This window comes from Leptidea sinapis, chromosome 8 (assembly GCF_905404315.1).
Source record: "Leptidea sinapis chromosome 8, ilLepSina1.1, whole genome shotgun sequence".
Taxonomy (NCBI): Eukaryota; Metazoa; Arthropoda; class Insecta; order Lepidoptera; family Pieridae; genus Leptidea; species Leptidea sinapis.
In genome coordinates, this window is record NC_066272.1 from 5,663,128 (window position 1) to 5,682,534 (window position 19,407).

Sequence of the window (19,407 nt, forward strand, 5' to 3'; positions counted from 1 at the left end):
GCTATGTTACCCTTCTATTACTTTAAAACAATATACCTATTCACCAATTCTATGATACCTAGCGAAAATGTTTTTGCGAAAATTATGTATATGTGTGGCGTTCCTCCACAGTGCGGTTTTCGAAGAACTTTCTTCCTCGTACAACCAAGCTGTGGAATGAGCTTCCTTGTGCGGTGTTTCCAGGACGATACGACATGGGTACCTTCAAAAAAAGCGCGTACACGTTTTACTATAAGACAGGCAAAGCTCTTGTCATTCCTCTGGTATTGCAAGAGAATGTGGGCAGCGGTGATCATTTGACATCAGGTGACCCTGTACCCTGGTTTGTCCTCTCTTCGGTAAAAAAATCTCAATAGAGATCAAGAATGTGATCTACAAATAGATATATTTCACTAATTCACTCTTAAAATGAGATAAAAATAAATATCTTGACCTGTAGATAGATTGTAAAAAGTCTAAAGAAATATTTTTAGAAGTTTGTTAGAATGTAGATAATCAGTAAGTATTTAGGAGACTTTATTGATTATAAATTGCATTTCAGAAAAACTTTTTCCCACTATACATATCTTCAGCGTGGTATATAATAAACTTGTTAACGATAACTGGAAGCGGTGATGTGTCAGCTCAAAATGATTTCGAAGTAATTGAAACAGTCGTTATCAGTATTGTCATAAAGTTTTGCACAGGTTTGTATGTTAATGTCATGTAACCACAAACTATCAAGCTTAACTTAATAACTTTTTTGGAAGCAAATCATCTATTGGAAGAAGAAAGCGAAGTGGAATCAACGTAGATTTGGACTTTGGCCATGTAGAGAATGGATGAAATTGGAAATTATGGAAGAGAGAGACATTTTATTATGTTTGAAAATACTATTGGTTTGTTTATTTGTTTGCATCTGAAAGGTGATTAGGTAAGTTTAGACTAGGCGAGATACGTATTTATGTATTAACATTTAGTATTAATATAAATACGACGCCTATTTGGTACGTGCGATGTTCGCAGAGTATCGCCTTATTGAGAAAAGTTTACCTATATGCGATAGATCATTGAATACAAAATAAAAAGTTATTCGGGATGTACTAATTATTATACTAATTAAACTTTGCAAACACTTCTCTGTTAATATAATCAGGATAAACGTGGAGGACGTTAAAAATTTGTAGTCAATGGTCCTCACGTGTTTCTGCAAATTTTCCAGTAGTTACGTATAAAAACGAGGTATCTTTTTAGGTATAAGTATGTGAATATAGCTAGGGTTAACATATAATACTTATGTTTTAATAATAATTCGTTTCCATATCTTAAGGTCTATTGATATCAGAGATGTCGGCATTAATAACTGCGCATTCATCGTCGCGTATCACGTACGATGAAGGTATTAACGAACTTCGAGACGGTCTGAGGGACACAGACCTGAGCCAACATCAGATGAACAAGATGTGGGACTACGTACGGGAGCTCTGGGGAAGGCAACAGGGGAAACAGGTATTATAGTCGAATTAATATTTGCAATAAGCATACAGTACTATAGCCGTTGGGGCAGTAAAGTCCTAGAATGGCAACCACGTACCGGAAGACGCAGTGTTGGTAGGCCCCCCACAAGATGGACCGACGATCTGGTCAAGATCGCCGGAATACGTTGGATGAGGGCAGCGCAGGACTGATCGTCGTGGAAATCTTTGGGGGAGGCCTTTGTCCAGCAGTGGACGTCTTCCGGCTGATGATGATATAGTACTATATAGACACTAATGTCAAACGCTATTGGCCTGCGGATTTGCCTGTATCTGGTGTCTGCCAATGTTATACTACGGTACGGATTTAATTTCGGTTCGTCGGTTTGTTACTATTATGGGTATATTTTTCTCTTTCTGAGAGCAATGTTTCATTTTATATTATCTCCGTCTTTTTTAACTTTTTCAGCTTTTTGAATGTCAATATGTCAGTTATATGTTATATAGCACGAATTACTAATTGAGTACAACTTCTATGTCTATTAATATCTCATAGGTGTACCTGCTATTTATCGCCCTTACTAGTCTTGAGCAGGGAATAATGATAGTACCTACCTACCTTCACGATGAGTGGGGACTCATCAAAGGAAGTATTCTGAAAAGCTGCACGCCACAAAATAAAGTATTAACCTCGACATCTAGATGCAAAACTTCTTCAACGTACATACAAACTGTGGAATGAGCTTCCCTTCCACAGATAGCGAATGGAGCGACCACCCTCAGTCTATTAAGTAATAAATTTTATTGTACGATATTACTAGTTCTTCTCAGGTCTGGAGGCATACTTTTTCGATATGTAGGTAGTTTTTAAGTTTCGGAAAGTGACATCATATTCTATATTGAATAAAATATTTTAGTTTGAATTTGCGTTGTGTTTTCGGGGCGATACGACATGGGCATCAATAAAATATTGTAAATGTAACACAAAGTGCAACAGAGTATGAGCGCGCGTGATCACTTATATTTAGGTACTGGCCCGTACGCTCGTCTGTTCTATTCCCTCATCTTGTGTTTCTTCAAATTTATACTTTCGTAAAAAGTAATTAGTCTCGTAAAAATATTACACTGATGCCTGGCATTCTGCAACTGCGCAACTGAGCTATAATATTCCCTACGATACGAGTAAGCGACATTCAAGGTTGGAGCATATCATAAAGGATTTGTCCACATTTAAGAAAAAGGTCTCCTTCGGTGAACCGGCCACACTCTTACTGTCTCTTTCGATAGCCTTCTTTCGCGGTTGATACAACAAACTATATACCTATATGGGCCCGGCATAGAACCTCTGGTATTGTAGATGTCTATGGCCAGTAATTCTCTAATTCCACCAAAGCAAGTTACTCGATTGCCATTAATATAAAAAATTGTCAATCGAAGAACTGCTCATCTAATATTAAAGCTACTTATTTATTCGATCTTATATCATCGACGTGAATAAGATTAGACGCGATTATTGTCTTTATTATACCAAAAGTACCCAACGTGCTTAAGATTTCACTTTAATCTAACTAAATTACAATAATACACCCACAGATGCCAAAACTGGTCACCAAATTACCATTCCGCTTGCGTTGTCAAGTGATGCAAGCTGTGTACGGCAGCCATATTGGAGAATCTGTTATATTCAGTCAGACCGATGCCGACTTTAAGAGAATGCTGTCAATGTGGCTGAGGCATTGTGTCTTTTTCCCTGGAAATTATATTGTGCAATGCGGCGACGCAGATCAATGCATTCATTTTATACACAGAGGAGAGGTAAACCTTCTATTTTTGTAGCCGAACTACTGTTTTGTGTACCTAGTGTTACGTGTGTGCTGTGTGCCAAAAAGAGGTGCACTTTTGCCTACTGTTGTTGGTTCAGGCACATTGGCGTTGTGTAGAGATGTGGGTTCTCTCTGCATCTTCTACCGCATTTATCACTGTTCGGAGGAGCTGTTCGGGTTGATTCCAGAAATCAATTACCGGCCGCTGTTTTCCCGAACTGATAAGACTTAGGGACCTTCAAGAAAAGAGCATTCCCACCTTAAAGGCCGGCAACGCATCTATTAACACCTGTTGCTGCGGATGTCCATGGGCGGTTGCCACACCACTCCCCATCCCGTGCCTCTTGCCCGTTTGTCCCCTCTTATATATAAAAAATGGCCGTTGGTTTTACGTGATACGTCTATATAATCGAGTCGCTTTTAATTTTACATTTGAAATTGAAAGCAAGTTTGACGTCGTCCTAGTATACCTACAATGTTAAGCCATCAAAATATCTCGATAAATATTTCACATCGAGTAACTTGAGGCTTGATTTGCTTGTGCTATTGAGTTTCGATTTATAATTACAGTAGGCTCTGGTTTTTTTTCCGTTTATTTTAGGTAGGCACTAAATTACCAATTGCGACGAATATCGAACAGGCACAACAGCACATTGACAGCCGCCAGTCCAGTGGTATATAGTAGGGGTCAGTGTGCAATATGAATTCAGCTGGCCAATTCTTCTTCAACAGTAACCCTTCCACTACACTGTTCGGGAAAACTAAACCAACGAAATGTGTTGAAAAGTATTTCCATAAAATTTAACCTTATGTGTGTTTTTTTATGGAAGAGGAGGACAAACGAGAATACGAATCACCTGATTTTATGTATTACCGTTTAGCTATTATTATGTTTAGGTTTAGTTTCGACTTGCGCGTAATAAACACGACCTGTTTGTGATACTGAGTGCGGTTGAAAAATGGTTCGAAGAACATTATTCGTTCTTTGAACATTTGCCAAACGACAATTTTTTTTTTTTTAATTGTTTAATATTTATTTTAAATGCCATGAACATAACATGCACTTACCGAAAGCAAGACACTCCTTCTGCAATAATATTATTTCAGCAATAATTTTATTTCAGTTATTATTTTCGAAGTTGTTAAAAACAGACCGAGGTCTTTAGCGCGTCCGCACGTTGTGTGGTTCGACCATATCAAACACTTATAAGGCCACACGTTCATTTATACCCCAAATTATCTAGTTATGGCCTTAATCAAGGTTATGGTAATAAAAAGTTATACGAGTATGTCTTACCATTTATTTTTTCACAGGTTGAGGTACTGACAGTTCATCCCAATTTAACCGAGTCAATTTATGACATTCTGGGCCCCGAGGACAGCTTTGGTGTAGCACAGGTAATAGAATATACTTCTAATAAATCTCTCCTTCAAACTTTGTAACTCTATCCAATTCTCTCAGCGATGCTCCCATCTGTGAAACCCGCCCAAATAGTACTCGGCGGTTTTCTCTGTTCCCTGTTCATTTGACAAAAATCTCTGTCCTCCAAGCGCAAATTTTAAAAAGAAGTCGCTTAGGGCTAGGTCTGGTGTGAAAGGAAGACGGTCCAGCAGTTGAAACCGTAGTTCGTGGAATTTCGCCATGGCAACCGCTGAGGTATCAGACGGTGCGTTGTCTTGGTGAAACAGGATGTTCTTTTTCTGCAAATTTTGCCTTCAGCATCTCAAGTAATGATACTTAGTATGCTCCTGTATTTTTTTTTCCTTTTTGAAAATAGCTCCATGACTAACCAAAAAAAAACAGATGCCATCACTTTTTCTGCCGTTTTTTAATTTGTTTGGTGCCGGTTCGCCCTTTTAGGTACGTTTCAGTTTGGGACTGTATTTTTGTTTCGGGTGTATCCAAATTTCATCTACAGTAATTAATCGGCGCCAAAACTCGGATGTATTGCGCCTAAGGTGCGCCAGCAAAGCGTTGAAAATGTTCATTCGAACACGTTTTCGGTTTGACGTTACCAAACGTGGCGCCCAACGCGCGAATAGTTTTCTCATGCCAAAATGTTTATTTAATATATGCCAAACACGTTTTTTTTCACGTTCATAACCTTTGCTTTCTCTATCATTTTAATTCAGCAGTCGTCGCAGCATTCGGTGAACTTTGGCGATGTTTTCGTCGGTAGTTAAAGTTTTTGAACGTCTCGAACGTTCATCGTGTCCCAAGCTCTTGCAGCCACTTTTACATTTAGCTGCCCGTAATTTCCATGTGGTAAATAATTGTACAGAGTCCCCATTCAAAGAATCCAAGTCGTCTTTGATGACAGATATATACTTGATCTTCCACTCTTTGTACATTTTCACAAAACTGGCTCATTGAGCGCTTGTTAAGTTAATTGCATTGTTATGTTATGTTAAGTTTAACGTGTAACAGTATTTACGAATAAAAATTTTAAACTTGAACTTCACTAGCTTTAATTTACGAGTGCTGCCATCTTTACGTTGAGATCGGAAACTCTTCAGACTATTTAAATAATTCACACATTTATATGGCGTAGTATCTATCAATTAACCTTTGCTGGAGAATCCTCAGTGTGCATAACGATTCTCTTCTGATGATGTGAGCAGCCAAAGTTTATTTGTATTACACATCTACGACATAATTTGAATAATGAATACCTACTGTTTCTAATACTGAAACTTGTTGATTGATTATGAATGAATAAAGCGTCTATTATAAAGTAGCATATTTTTTTTTGTTTTTAGTCATTGTTTGTTGCGGTTGATCCTTTCTCTGAAATATGGCGATGGTCTATTAAAAGGCATTTATTTTCTCAAAGTTGATTCCTTTAGAATTCTTTTTGATGTCATTTCTAATAACTACTAGATACTACTACCGCTTCTGAAACAAATGGCGCTATGAGAGAGAAGAAGCGGCGCAAGAAACTCTCCCAGCATTCTTTTTTTGCGCTCTTTTCAATAAAAATATACAATACTAGTGGACCCAACAGACGTTGTCCTGTATACACGTTTAAAATCGGTCCAGCCGTTAGGAGGACTTTACTAATGTTTACTAATACTATGAGCAGGAGAATTATATTATAAGGACGGAATTGAGAAACTAAACCAATCTCAAATTTACTGAAACACACAAAAAATCATCAAAATCGGTCCAGCCGTTTAGGAGGTAGTTCAATTGTGAATCTAAACCATCCTCGAATCCCCTTGAACTCACACAAAAAATTTGATCAGAATCGGTCCAGCCGTCTAGGAGGAGTTCAGTGACATACACACGCACACAAGAATTATATATATAAAATTGTACAGTCATTTCTATCGCTATAAAATAATCACAATCTAGTCCCAAGATGTCCGATCATTTAGATATTCAGACAGTGCCATTTTTTTTATATAAAATATTGATTAACCTAATCAATATTTGGCGACAAATTATAGTCATTTTAGATTTAGTCCGCGCGTCGACAAAAGTCATAGCTTGATGATAAATTATAGTCGAATAGTAACAGATTATGGTTCATCATTTCACACATTCCAAATAAAATATACATTAAAGTATCTCGCTTGGGTATCATAATGTTATAGTTTTTATCACATGATCGGTTTTATTATCATTTTACCCAAATGATCTTTTAATTTTTTTTAAATATAATAATAATTATATTGACACACTTTTCACACAAATGTATCTTGCCCCAAGTTAAGCATATATAGCCTACAATATACTTACTAAGAGATACATAAATACATTTAAACATCCATGACTCGGAAACAAACATCCATATATTCATTATATAAATGCTTGCACCTACCGGGATTCAAACCCGGGACCTCTAGCTTAGTAGGTAAGATCGCTAACCACTAGGCTATACAGGCTTTAATATAAATGATTATTTTCTCTACAGCTATATATACCATATTTTCGCTACCCTACTGTGTACAAATTCCTATTTTCAGGGCCTATTTGTTGGTGTTGCACATCACTTCTCATTCAGGGCACGAACTACTGTCGACGTGGTCTACTTGAAGCTAGATGACTGGAAATATCTACTTGACTTCTATCCAAAGTCCGCCAAAATTGTACAGAAAAAAGTAGCGAATGTCTACTTATCCATATAAGGCACTGTAGATATTAAATACCACATGAAAGATAATTGAAGAAAGAGAAACAATGAGTAATATAGGTCAGAGGGAAAAAGAGTGACATAGACATCTTCAATATGTGCCCTCAAAGGTTTCCAAAGCACCTCTGGTATTACGGATGTTTATGGGCGGCTGGTTTCTACTCTCCATCAGGTTCAGCCAATAATTTTTCTGTCCCCTCTAATATTAAAAAAAAATATATCTTCTAAGTACATTCAAATCATGAAAAGTACATGTGGGACACACATATGTTTAGCCGTTAAAAGTTAATTTTAAGACAGGAAAATTAAATGATTTCTACACCTTTATGCCATGCATGTATAATTAGGAAGTAACCCTAGAATTTAGAAGGTTTTCTTTTATTTTGAACCTTGTTTGTGCTAGTTATTTAGGGTACATAATTAATAAACTATAAATGTAATTGAAAGAAACAAGTTCTCAGTTACTATGAAATGAATTTAAAAAATTTGTTACTATTTTATTGTACAGTTAAATTAAATAAAACTATTATCACCTAGATAGAATTTTATTGAAAAAATACCTGAACCTAAATTGGATATAATTCCAGAAAAACGTTCCAAACCACAATCATGTCGAAATTGGGTTAAGAACACAAAACTGGTCACGTGATTCATATTAATGGACTGACAAAAAATGGCAGCACTACTGTAACTCTTTAAATGACATCATGACTCTAATAGCCTAACCCACATGTACGGAATATGCTAATATTTATTAAAATTCCTTGAATTCCTTAAAATGTGATGTTCGTGGCTTGGAACGTTTTTCAGGAACTACGTCCAATTATACTGTAATATACAAAAATTAAGTAATAGCAGGCAATAAAAAATAAGTTAAAAATGATGCTTATTTTTGTTAAAAGGATGGCGTTATTAAAACTATAACAAAAAGAAGACAGCTTTTGTTTTTCATTGACAAAATTTTCGTAAACAAAGGAGATATTTTTTTTTGCTCGAGAAACAGATTGAAACATATATTGATTTATTCCTTATAATCTCTAGATTACAATGGTATATTTAGTTAGAAATTGTCTAACCGGAATACTGAGAAACACGACAAAATGTGAACGTCAAAAAAACCTAAAAATCATATATAAATGTTAGTTAATAAGCTATTACGTAATATCTTGAGATAAAACAGAAACGGCCAAAATTAAGTAGGAGTGTTAGTAGTACTATCTGATATCAAAATAAACAGAGCCTGTAGGAAGAGTAAGTATACACCTGATAAAGGAAGGTTTACAATGATGCACAGAAAAAAAATGTTCATCACACAATTAATAGTCCCAGACGTACTTTTAAAAATAATAAAAGCGTCTCATTTTGACGCCTTCGAGTCACGCGATTTTTGTAATTGGACACATTAAGACAATTCTTATTGCTTTTCGTAATATTGAACAAACTGTGACGCTTCTAAGTCACGTGATGCGCCCAACCTTTATTAGATCTCATTGTTGAAAATAATAAGCTCCAAATCAAAGCCAAAACATAGTTAAATCAGAGCTCATAGATTCAAATCAAATCAAATAGAGATGAGAACGATACATTTATTACTTTTGGCAAGATCACAAACTGTTTGTTAACAATAACATACCAATGTGAATACGTACTATATTTTGGTTTATAATAATTATTGTTATTGCTTCTAATGTTTAACTTTTTTTTTGTGTATGATATAAAAATAATATTTTTGTGTATACTTCAGATTTAATAACCATCACATAGCATTATAACAAACCAATTGTAATTGTTTTAAGTCATATCAAATTAACAATTTTTAAAAGGCATTCATTTAAAATTAGGGATACGTATAATGAAATACTGAAATCCCTAATAATTAACAAGTTTATTAACACAATAATAATATTGACACACTTTTTACACAAATTATCTTGCCCCAAGTTAAGCATATATAGCCTGTGTTATGGGTTACAAGACAATGATATATTTAATACAATATACTTACTTAAACATACATAAATACATTTAAACATCCATGACTCGGAAACAAACATCCATATTCATCATATAAATGCTTCCACCTACCGGGATTCGAACCCGGGACCTCTAGCTTAGTAGGTAGGATCGCTAACCACCACCACCAATAATAAATAAAATTTATTTACTCAAAATTGATTAGCCCATAATTATTTTTGAAGCCAGTTTTATCAATACCACTTTTCGGAAACAAATACCAAAATCCAAACTAGATGCAAAAACAAGACAGACAGAGATTTCATATTTACGTATCTAATATCAAATAAATATGAATGAAAATGAAAGCAGGATGGCGAGAATGGACCCACATAATAGAAAAATTAAGGAAGCATCGTACAAGTACAAGTTTATATTAATTATAAACATAAGTTTATACGATGTTTATACAAAAATTATTGAAGGGCTAAGATATGGGAGTCAAAATAAATAAATTAATATATTTTTTTAAAAAATAGGTCATCTTGCACTAACGGAACGTTTTGCGCAACTGACATCTCATTACATTTATTTGACATCACAGTCCTTGTTATTAAATGGATGTTCCGACACCATCAAACCATCTATACCTAATCAAATCAGTAATTCACAATAAGATTCAATATGATTATTATCGTTTTTATACGCTTTATATTAGCTTCACCTGTATGTTTGTAACCGACTTCTTTGGGCGCGATTTTGACCCACTTTAAACGGCTAGATTTCTTTCAAACTTTGTAGAATTATCGAGGACCGATGACATTACACTGATTTCATAAAATTATTCAATTTTTCAATTTGCAAAATATGATTTTTGTTAATTTATATAATTTTCATCTATAGTCGATAAGGCAGTAATTGATGTTAAAGTACTTATATTGTTTTAAAAATACGCTTTTATAGAAAATTTAACTAAAAAATGAAAAAAAAAATAACTGTTAAAAAAAAACTAAAAAAACACGCTTTATATAAAATTCAACTAAAAAATAGAAAATAAATTTAAATTGAAAATAGTGTAAAAAATATATATTTTATTGTAAAAAAAGCGTGGGGTGTAGAAGAATTATTATTTTAATAATATCTTAAAAAGCACCCCACGCATTTTTTACAATAAAATATATTTTTTTTACACTATTTTCAATTTAAATTTATTTCCTATTTTTTAGTTGTTTTTTATAAAAATTAAGAATAAAGCGTGCTTTTTAGTTTTTTTTAACTATTATTTATTTGATACTAAAATCGGTAGGTAAGTATCTTTAAAAGATTCGATACCTGCTTGAAAAAATAATGAATTGTGAATCTTTTAACAGACGGTTAGGCATAGTCCTAAGATACAAATTATTGATTGAATAATAGATATTGATTAATTATTTTTAGGTTATATTTTACTTTTAGGTATATCTTAGCCCACTTTTTTAGACTTACTTGCTTTTTTCTTAGTTTTGTTACGTTCTACAATTATTAATAAGGTTCCATGATGTACGCCACTTATTTCAGTGGGTCCCAAAATACATGCATTCTCGCCATCCTCTTTTGTATTGTTTTAAATAGGAGAGTCATCGGGTGTGCCGACTATAAACAAGGGCCCACGTCTCTTAGCAAACCCACAGGGATTACAAAAAACTCCGAAATCCTTTACTGCCTTTTGCGTTTTTTCGACACTCGTTGCGACACCTCAGGAATTATATCTTGCGTCGATACTTCCTGCGTAAGTTCATCTGATCTCTCTAGTGAAGCGTCTTCTTCTACATTCTCCACTTCATTGAGATTCTGTGGCTGGCTTTGAAATAATCTAGAACTGACAAAATAATAATTGTAAATGATAATACAGTGATGTCATGACAAGTTTATAACTATTTACAATGTGGAATAGTTTTTGTACTTATGAAGATAGTAGACAGTGGGAGGCTCCTTTGCACAGGAAGCCGGCTAGATTATGGGTACCACAACGGCGCCTATTTCTGCCATGAAACAGTAATGTGTAAGCATTACTGTGTTTCGGTCTGAAGGGCGCCGTAGCTAGTGAAATTACTGGGCAAATGAGACAACATCTTATGTCTCAAGGAGATGAGCGCAATTGTAGTGCCGCTCAGAATTCTGGGCATTTTGAAGAATCCTGAGCCGCACTGCACTGTTATGGGCAGGGCGTATCAATGACCATCAGCTGAACGTCCTGCTCGTCTACTAAACTGTTTCTTAGCACCCCATTAAAATATTAATCACTGCCCGAGTGATTTTAATTACTGCTCCTATTTAACTGTCATGCACATATTATCCAAACAACCAAATAACTACGATTACTGACCGTTATTTGTTTCAACTGATCATAATATTCAAATTCAAATATTTTTATTCAAAATAGAATGTGACATCACTTATTGAAAGTCAAAAAACTACCACCCATTCCAAAATGAATGCCTCAGACCTGAGAAGAATGGGCGCAACAATCTCAGCGGGCTTTTTTTTCATCGAATAAATATGTTTACAAAGTAATATTGTACAATTAAACTTATTATTTAATAGCCTGAGGGCGGTCACTCCATTCCCAATCTGTGGTATCATTAAGAAAGTCATTTATGTTATAGTAACCTTTACCACACAAACGTTTTTTAACAATTCTTTTGAATAACGTAATAGTTTTGTTTTGAACATTTTCTGGGATTTTGTTGTAAAAGCATATACATCGCCCCACAAAAGACTTACTAACTCGACTTAGCCGAGTAGTAGGCATCATCAGTTTATGTCTGTTCCTGGTATCAACATAATAAAATCTTTAAATATGATGATAACCGGTGACCAACATTGACAGTATTTTGAACGCGTGTTTTAATGCAAGACGTGTATAGGGATATCGATATCGCATCTACGATACTGGTAAATATTTGACTTTGCGTAGAGACATTGCTTAATTCATGTCTGTTTTCTATCGCATATTATCAGTAGTATTTTCCACAGTGCACTTTTAAAGGAACTTATTGCCACGTAGGTACAACACACACGCTGTTGTCGGAACGACACCTTATCGGCGTATTTTGTTTTTAAAAAAGCATGTACAACTTAAAAACCCAGTAAGCATGCCGCATATGGGCGGTAGTAATTTGGTATCACATTCAAATTCGAATATTTTATTCAAAATACGATTTAAAATCACTTATTGAATGTCGAAAATTACCACACATTCGAAATAGAAAATAGGTATGCCTCAGACCTGAAAAAGAACAGGCGCAAGAAACTCTAAAACGGACATATTAGACAATTATTGAAATTAAGTAAGTAAGTATATCTTTATTTGGAACAAACACTACAAATACACGTGAACATTTACAAAATATAATAACAAATAATATGAAAAAACTTATCTAAAAAATTACTATAATATGCCAAATCTAATTAAAACTAACATACATTTAGAACCAAAGAAAAAACTAAAGTAAGGCTTATTCTATACCAACATAATAAGGTGGTGTTTGCAGTGTTTTGTCCCAAAAAGGTTTGCTACTCAGCATATTAATTGGGTATCACCCAACACTGATTTTCAGTAGCTACCTTCAATAAGGCGACCGTCGCGACCACAAGTGCTTACATTATTAAATACAATAATTATGTAATAAATAATAAATAAATAAATGATAGTACTCCAAACATACGGTAAAAAAGAATATTATAGTAGACGGCTAGATCGTAACAATTATTAATTAGATATATAGTGGGGTCCACATATTGCCCATCTAGCAGATAGACTCAGCTCTGCGGCATATGCAGTTAGAAAAATTAGAGAGTACACGAATGTTGCGACCGCTAGATCAGTTATTTTCACAGCATCATGACGTACGGTATTTTACTGTGGGGTCAGCTGCTGACATTGATATAGTGTTTGCTCTACAAAAGAGAGCTGTTCGTGCTATATATCAGCTTGGTTATAGACAGTCTCTCAAAGAAGAATTTAAAGAAATAAATATTATGACTGTTTATTGTCAGTACATTTATGAAAATTTAATATACGTTCACAAAAATCGTCACCTTTTTGCTCTTAATAGTGATTTTCATTATTATAACACTAGAAATAAGGGATTGCTTGTAACTAATTCTAGTAGGCTTCATAAGATACATAATAGCATTAAGGGTAAATGTATACACTTCTATAATAAAGTCCCAGCCACTGTTCAGGCATTATCTACAAATAAATTTAAATGTTTTATATAAAAATGGCTCTGTCGTAAATCCTATTACTCCACTGCTGAATATCTAAATGATCGGACAGCCTGGGACTAGATTATGATTACTTTATAGCGATAGAAATGACTGTACAATATTGTATATTTTTATTGAAAAGAGCGCAAAAAAAAAGAATGCTGGGAGAGTTTCTTGCGCCGCTTCTTCTCTCTCAGAGCGCCATTTGTTTCCGAAGCGGTAGTAGTAGTAGTAGTTATTAGAAATGACATCAAAAATAATTCTAAAGGAATCAATTTTGAGAAAATAAATGCCTTTTATATATTGATTATATAATATATTGAGAAATTAGGTTGTAGGTATGCGAAAACTTCATTCGGGAGCATTATATTCTCTCGACTACATGCCGCGAGACAAGTTCACTAATACTTAGTACAAAATACGTCCATCAAGGAGATTGGCTGATATTTATGGTTTTCCGAATTTTGTTTGTTTATTTGAAGCTCTTACGGTGAAATTTTTGAATGGAAGACAAGTACAAAAGAACATACGGGTCACCTGATCATATGTCACTTGATATATGTATCACCACTGCCTACATTCTCTTGTAGGAGAATGACAGGAGTGTTAGAGGCCTTTTAGAAAGATAAACACACCTTTTTTGAAGGTACCCATATTGTATCATGCTGAAAATATAAAAGGAGCACATTCCACCCTGTCGCTGTACGTTGAAGACAGTTCATTGAAAAACCCGTATTGTGGAGGAACACCATACATCCAGTTGAACACAAATATTGTGAGGAAGCCTACAAACACCTACGAAGACATTCAAAGGTTGTGTGTAAAATTAACCAGCTCGACCCAGGCTTGCAGGGGATTGAATCCAATAATAAGTAACTCCTTTATTATTAATAAATAATTTAAATATATTTAAGTTTGAATTTAGAGATTGCTTAGTTATCAATTCTAGACCAGGTGCTTATTCATGGGTTATTTTACACAACTTAACTTCACCTGTGTGCCGGTTTTGTGTTAAAACACCCTAGTTTCAAAACTCGTGAAACCAAGTGTGTATATAATTCCTCACATTTTCTTAAACCATAAGAATGTCCAAAAAATTAATTCCGACAATGTATTACACATGAGTATCTACATGGCGGGCGTGGGTTCCTCCAGCTACTCTGAACTGAGAGGTAACAACATTAGCCTTTGCTCCAGCGATACTTTTGAATTCCAGCCCAATATGACATCAAAGTGAACCTCCAACCTTTTCAACCTACTTTTTATTAAACATAGCTACTTACTTTTCTTGGTTGTTAATATTCTGTAATTGCTCTTCATTAAAATCTGTTTTACAACAGGGCCATTTATGCACCTTCTCCAAATATTTATATAAGCAGCGTGTGTGCACAGCTTTGGCGCATGCTATGCAATTATAACCCTGAAATTTAACAATTCAAGAATTAAATTTATAATATATTGACACGCTTTTTACACAGATTATCTTGCCCCAAGTTAAGCATATATAGCCTGTGTTATGGTTACAAGACAATGATATATTTAATACAATATACTTACTTAAACATACATAAATTCATATAAACATACATAAATACATTTAAACATCCATGACTCGGAAACAAACATCCATATTCATCATATAAATGCTTGCACCTACCGGGATTCGAACCCGGGACCTCTAGCTTAGTAGGTAGGATCGCTAACCGCTCGGCTATACAGGTTGTCTTATTTATAGATTATTGATAAAAAATATTGACATTAGAGACACATTTGACAAATGGGCATTTTGACTTATCAGTTTACCCTGGGCACACTGACTCATCACACACCATTAAACTATTGGTGTAGCAGACAGTCCTAAGTGCAAAATATGTCTGGTTGAGGAGTGAATAGTCTCATAAACAGAATCAAACTCAGTGATACTGATATAAGCAGGCCAAAATCCTTTAAAGATTCAAGGTCGCTCCAAGATATCTGAACATCCCGGGAATGTTCTGACAGATCTTATTACCTATTAAGAGAGAGAGGTTTAACAATTAATTAACTATTGATAATTGCTTATCACATTCACTTATATCAATAGAAATGACTTATTCTACCACAAGTAGGTGATCCCTGACTCCTCCATATCAGGGTTAAAATATACAGGGTGTCCCAAAGTTATGGGACATGAAGGGAAAGTACCTTAAATATCGAAGATAGGCTATTTTACTGAAAAAAGACTATGTTATTTTTAAAAGTTAGTACTTCTGCATTCAAAGATTTTCTAAAAATTATTTGCCTCGTCTGGGAATCGAACCAACTGAAATGTAAAAAAAAAAACACCCCTATTTTATAATGCCAATCGAAAGAATGGCCAAAAACTAATAACTCTTCTTATGTAACATAGTATTTTAAAAGAAAGGAACAACATAAAATGAATGTTTTTCTACTTGGATTAGTACGAATGGACCGATTAGATGGCCGGCCAGATTACATACATGAAAGATATGCTATACAAAATACGATACGAGAACGTGGGCGAGTTACAAACAGAATTGTGCCATATCATATCGAGTATTCACCATAAAATGATAAAAAAAATCTTGAATGAGTTCATTCATTCATTCTTTTAATGAGTCCGCTGCCTGTTGATTTTTCTTGACTTTGGGACATCCTGTATATTGTGGGTGAAAAAAAATTTGGTACAGTTTACAACCAAAATAGGTGAATCTCCGCTGAAATATTTTTTTTGGAAAGATAAAAAAAAAACTAACCCTAAACACTATTTGCTTACACAAAAAGCATTCCTCAATTGTATCAGGCATATTCTCTCTCAAATAGCCCTCAAACTCTTGTATTGTTCTAACACCAAGGGCATAGTTATTTTCCTCCTTGTCCAAGTATTTCATTCTGCACCATGTATCAAGAAGTTTCTGGAAATTTATTAAGCTGTATGTAGATTATAACTAGCAGTATCATGGTTCCTACAAAGCTCAACTGAAAAAACTATGAACATAGAACAATTGTCAGCACTATTATATTTATTAGTTGATTAACAAGTGCTACCAACATCATGGATTGCCATTAATAATTACATTTATTTAACTACTGTTACTCATGACTGTGTTAGTAATGATATTAGTTATATATTATATACTAGTTGACCCAGCAAACATTGTATTGCCGATATTAAAATCACGATACAAAAGTAACTGTTGATCGAAAATTTGAAGTTGTATGTTTTTTTTAATGCTGAGTCATAATCAAACAAAAAAGAATTTCGTATGGACCACCCTTAACATTTAGGGGGATGAAAAATAGATGTTGTCCGATACTCAGACCAACCCAATATGCACTCAAAATTTCATGAGAATCGGTCAAGCCGTTTCGGAGGAGTTCAATGTTTAACACCATGACATGAGAATTTTATATATTAGATATATATTATATTTACCTACTGTTAGTCATGACTGTGTTAGTTATTTAGTTAACTTGATTCATATAAGATAATTGGCACTACAGCAGTGCCAACTAACAGTTGGTAGCATCATTATGGTAAATGGTTGTGCTCTATATAAGTAAGAGTGCCAAGTTCAAGTATGCATTATTTATTGTGAAATGTAACGGGAAACTCTGCCCTAATGTAATTCTAAGTGGAAACTTTAAAATACAGTTATAACAATTTTATTAAGTGCATTTAAATTAACCCAACCAATCCCTTATACACAATGGAGAATGAAAGGGCATCCTTTTCTTCTAAACTCACCTTTGGTATACCATTACACTGGTGACAATTTTTTTCTTTGGTTCATTAGCTGTCTTGGTCAAAGTTTGCACTAGTTACATTATGTCGTCCCATAAAAACTTTTTTTACTTTATGGACTCAATTACTATAACCTTCATATAAATGTTTCTATAAAAGACTTATACCTAATCAGTCTAATTCATTCATTTTTGATGTCAGTTTAATAACTGATGGCTTTAAATTGTAAAAGGTAAACAATATTATAAATTTAATTTGTTTCTTTGTAACTCATACATTTAAAATCATGTAAAACTGTTTGCACTAAGGAAAATACAAACCTATGTAGTTTTTATGCAGAAAAAATAATTATAATGCAAATAAATAAAAAGCGAAATTAAAAACAATATTTATATGGTCAATAATATTATAACTACTAATTTTACTGTAATATTAAAGCTAATTTGAACTTATATTATAAATATGAATGTGAGTTTGTTTGTTACTCCTTCAAGCTTATACTGATCAACCAAAAAGCAAGTTTTCGATAGCTTTTAGTAGTCTTACCTGAGCATTCAATTTGGTAAATGATGATTTCATACTACCCACTAAATTAAGAGCATGAATACTTGTTAGCTGTCTACCTTCTGTACTCATAATTTGCTCAATTAAAACTCTAAAATACTCTAGTTCTGTAGCAGAAAATATGTTTTGTGATTTAGTAGCATCATCATATCCATGAGACAAAAACACTAAAACTTCCTCAGATGTAAACTCATCATTAGTTATTTTGATAGACTGTTGAAGAGGCCTGATATTTGTATTTATTTCTGTAACCAGGTTTTGAATGACAAAGTCATTCACTGAAACAGAAAATCAGGGGAATTGTAAGTTTTGATGTTATAATATACAATTAGATTTTTGGTAGCTTTGAATACTCTACCTCCAAAAGATGCTAATATTTGGTTAGCATTTTCAACAGTAACTACACCACGACTAGCCACTGTTCTTAACAAATACTGATGCTCTGGTCCGTAAGGTGACATTTTAAAAGCACAGATAGAAATGACAAAAATCAAATATAGACACTTTAACTTGGTGCTTAATAGACAAATAAATAAAAACTTAAAACGAATTGCAATCAATTTATTTTTTGCCTGTTTCTGGCTTTTAGATCTAGACAGTCTGGCGAAACTCAAATAAACTCGAATATGTATGGCATTGCACTAAAAAAAAAATGGCGACAAACGCTGTCTCGCTCTAACATAAATCCGACTCTTTTGTTTGTTTTGGTTTCAGTGTCATGTGACATGTCATTCATTCAAAATAAAAGTTACAGTTACCAATTTTTGTTACGAATATTCGTTTTCTTTTACTATAATCGTGTATTATTCAGGGTAATGTGCTTAATTATTTATAGAATAAATGCGTAAGACTTTCTAAGCTATACCATGTTCAAAGGCCGGCAACGCTCTTGTGATTCCTCTGGTGTTGCAGGAGAGTGTGGGCGGCGGTGATCACTTAACACCAGGTGACCCGTTTGTCCTCCTATTCCATAAAAAAAAAATGTTATAAAAAATTGTGTAAAATATGTGGTTTAAAATCTGAGTGGTCAGATGGGAGTAAGAGAGTTTTCATGGCTAATTCTTTTTGGATAAAGAAAGGTAAGCACTTATGAACAAATAATAAGGTAATAAAGAATGCTTAAAGTGATTAAAAGTGATAGAGTATTGATTTAATTCATCTAGAGTAAAAATTATAATATTATTATATCTGTAGTGTTTGACACTTTTTTATCGATATTTTATTATAAATTATTATTAAATTTATCTTTATAGTATCTATATTTTTGATTAATAATAATTGATTAATATGTTAACTAACTTCTGTTTATATATTGTATTCTGTTACAATTTCAGATTCAGGATAAGCATGGGCTTACGACTTTATTGCAGCATCTGAAAAACGAAATCCAAAGACTGTCTAAACCGAAACTACAACGCAAAACAAAACTATTAAAAAATATTTATTATGTTTATTGTTTTTTTCTTTGAGATAACTAAAAC

General features: G+C 33.8%; 1 protein-coding gene across 2 annotated transcripts; it reads right to left on the reverse strand.

The window, feature by feature from the left end:
- Positions 1-7,939: 7,939 nt before the first annotated feature.
- Positions 7,940-18,578, reverse strand: LOC126965806 (uncharacterized). 2 transcript variants are annotated; one of them, XR_007729598.1, is made up of 6 exons: positions 18,285-18,578; positions 17,909-18,204; positions 16,374-16,532; positions 14,901-15,037; positions 9,552-11,224; positions 7,940-9,517 (listed from the first exon to the last, which is right to left on the reverse strand). XR_007729598.1 is itself a non-coding variant. In XM_050809579.1 (5 exons), the coding sequence occupies exons 1-5, from the start codon at positions 18,385-18,387 to the stop codon at positions 11,062-11,064; spliced, it is 858 nt and encodes a 285-aa protein (XP_050665536.1). In that variant the 5' UTR covers positions 18,388-18,578; the 3' UTR covers positions 7,940-11,061. The 2 variants fall into 2 exon arrangements, 1 of the variants encoding a protein (XP_050665536.1); XM_050809579.1 differs by having other exon boundaries at positions 7,940-11,224.
- Positions 18,579-19,407: the final 829 nt, after the last annotated feature.

Bases quoted from the DNA above. Each gene is read 5' to 3' on its own strand.
- LOC126965806 (XM_050809579.1), bottom strand. From the start codon at position 18,387: ATGTCACCTTACGGACCAGAGCATCAGTATTTGTTAAGAACAGTGGCT. The intron at 15,038-16,373 runs GTTAGTTTTTTT...GTTAAATTTCAG, and splicing joins GTAAGCAAATAGTGTTTAGG to GGTTATAATTGCATAGCATG. The intron at 11,225-14,900 runs GTAAGTAGCTAT...TTATTTTGTCAG, and splicing joins AATATTAACAACCAAGAAAA to TTCTAGATTATTTCAAAGCC.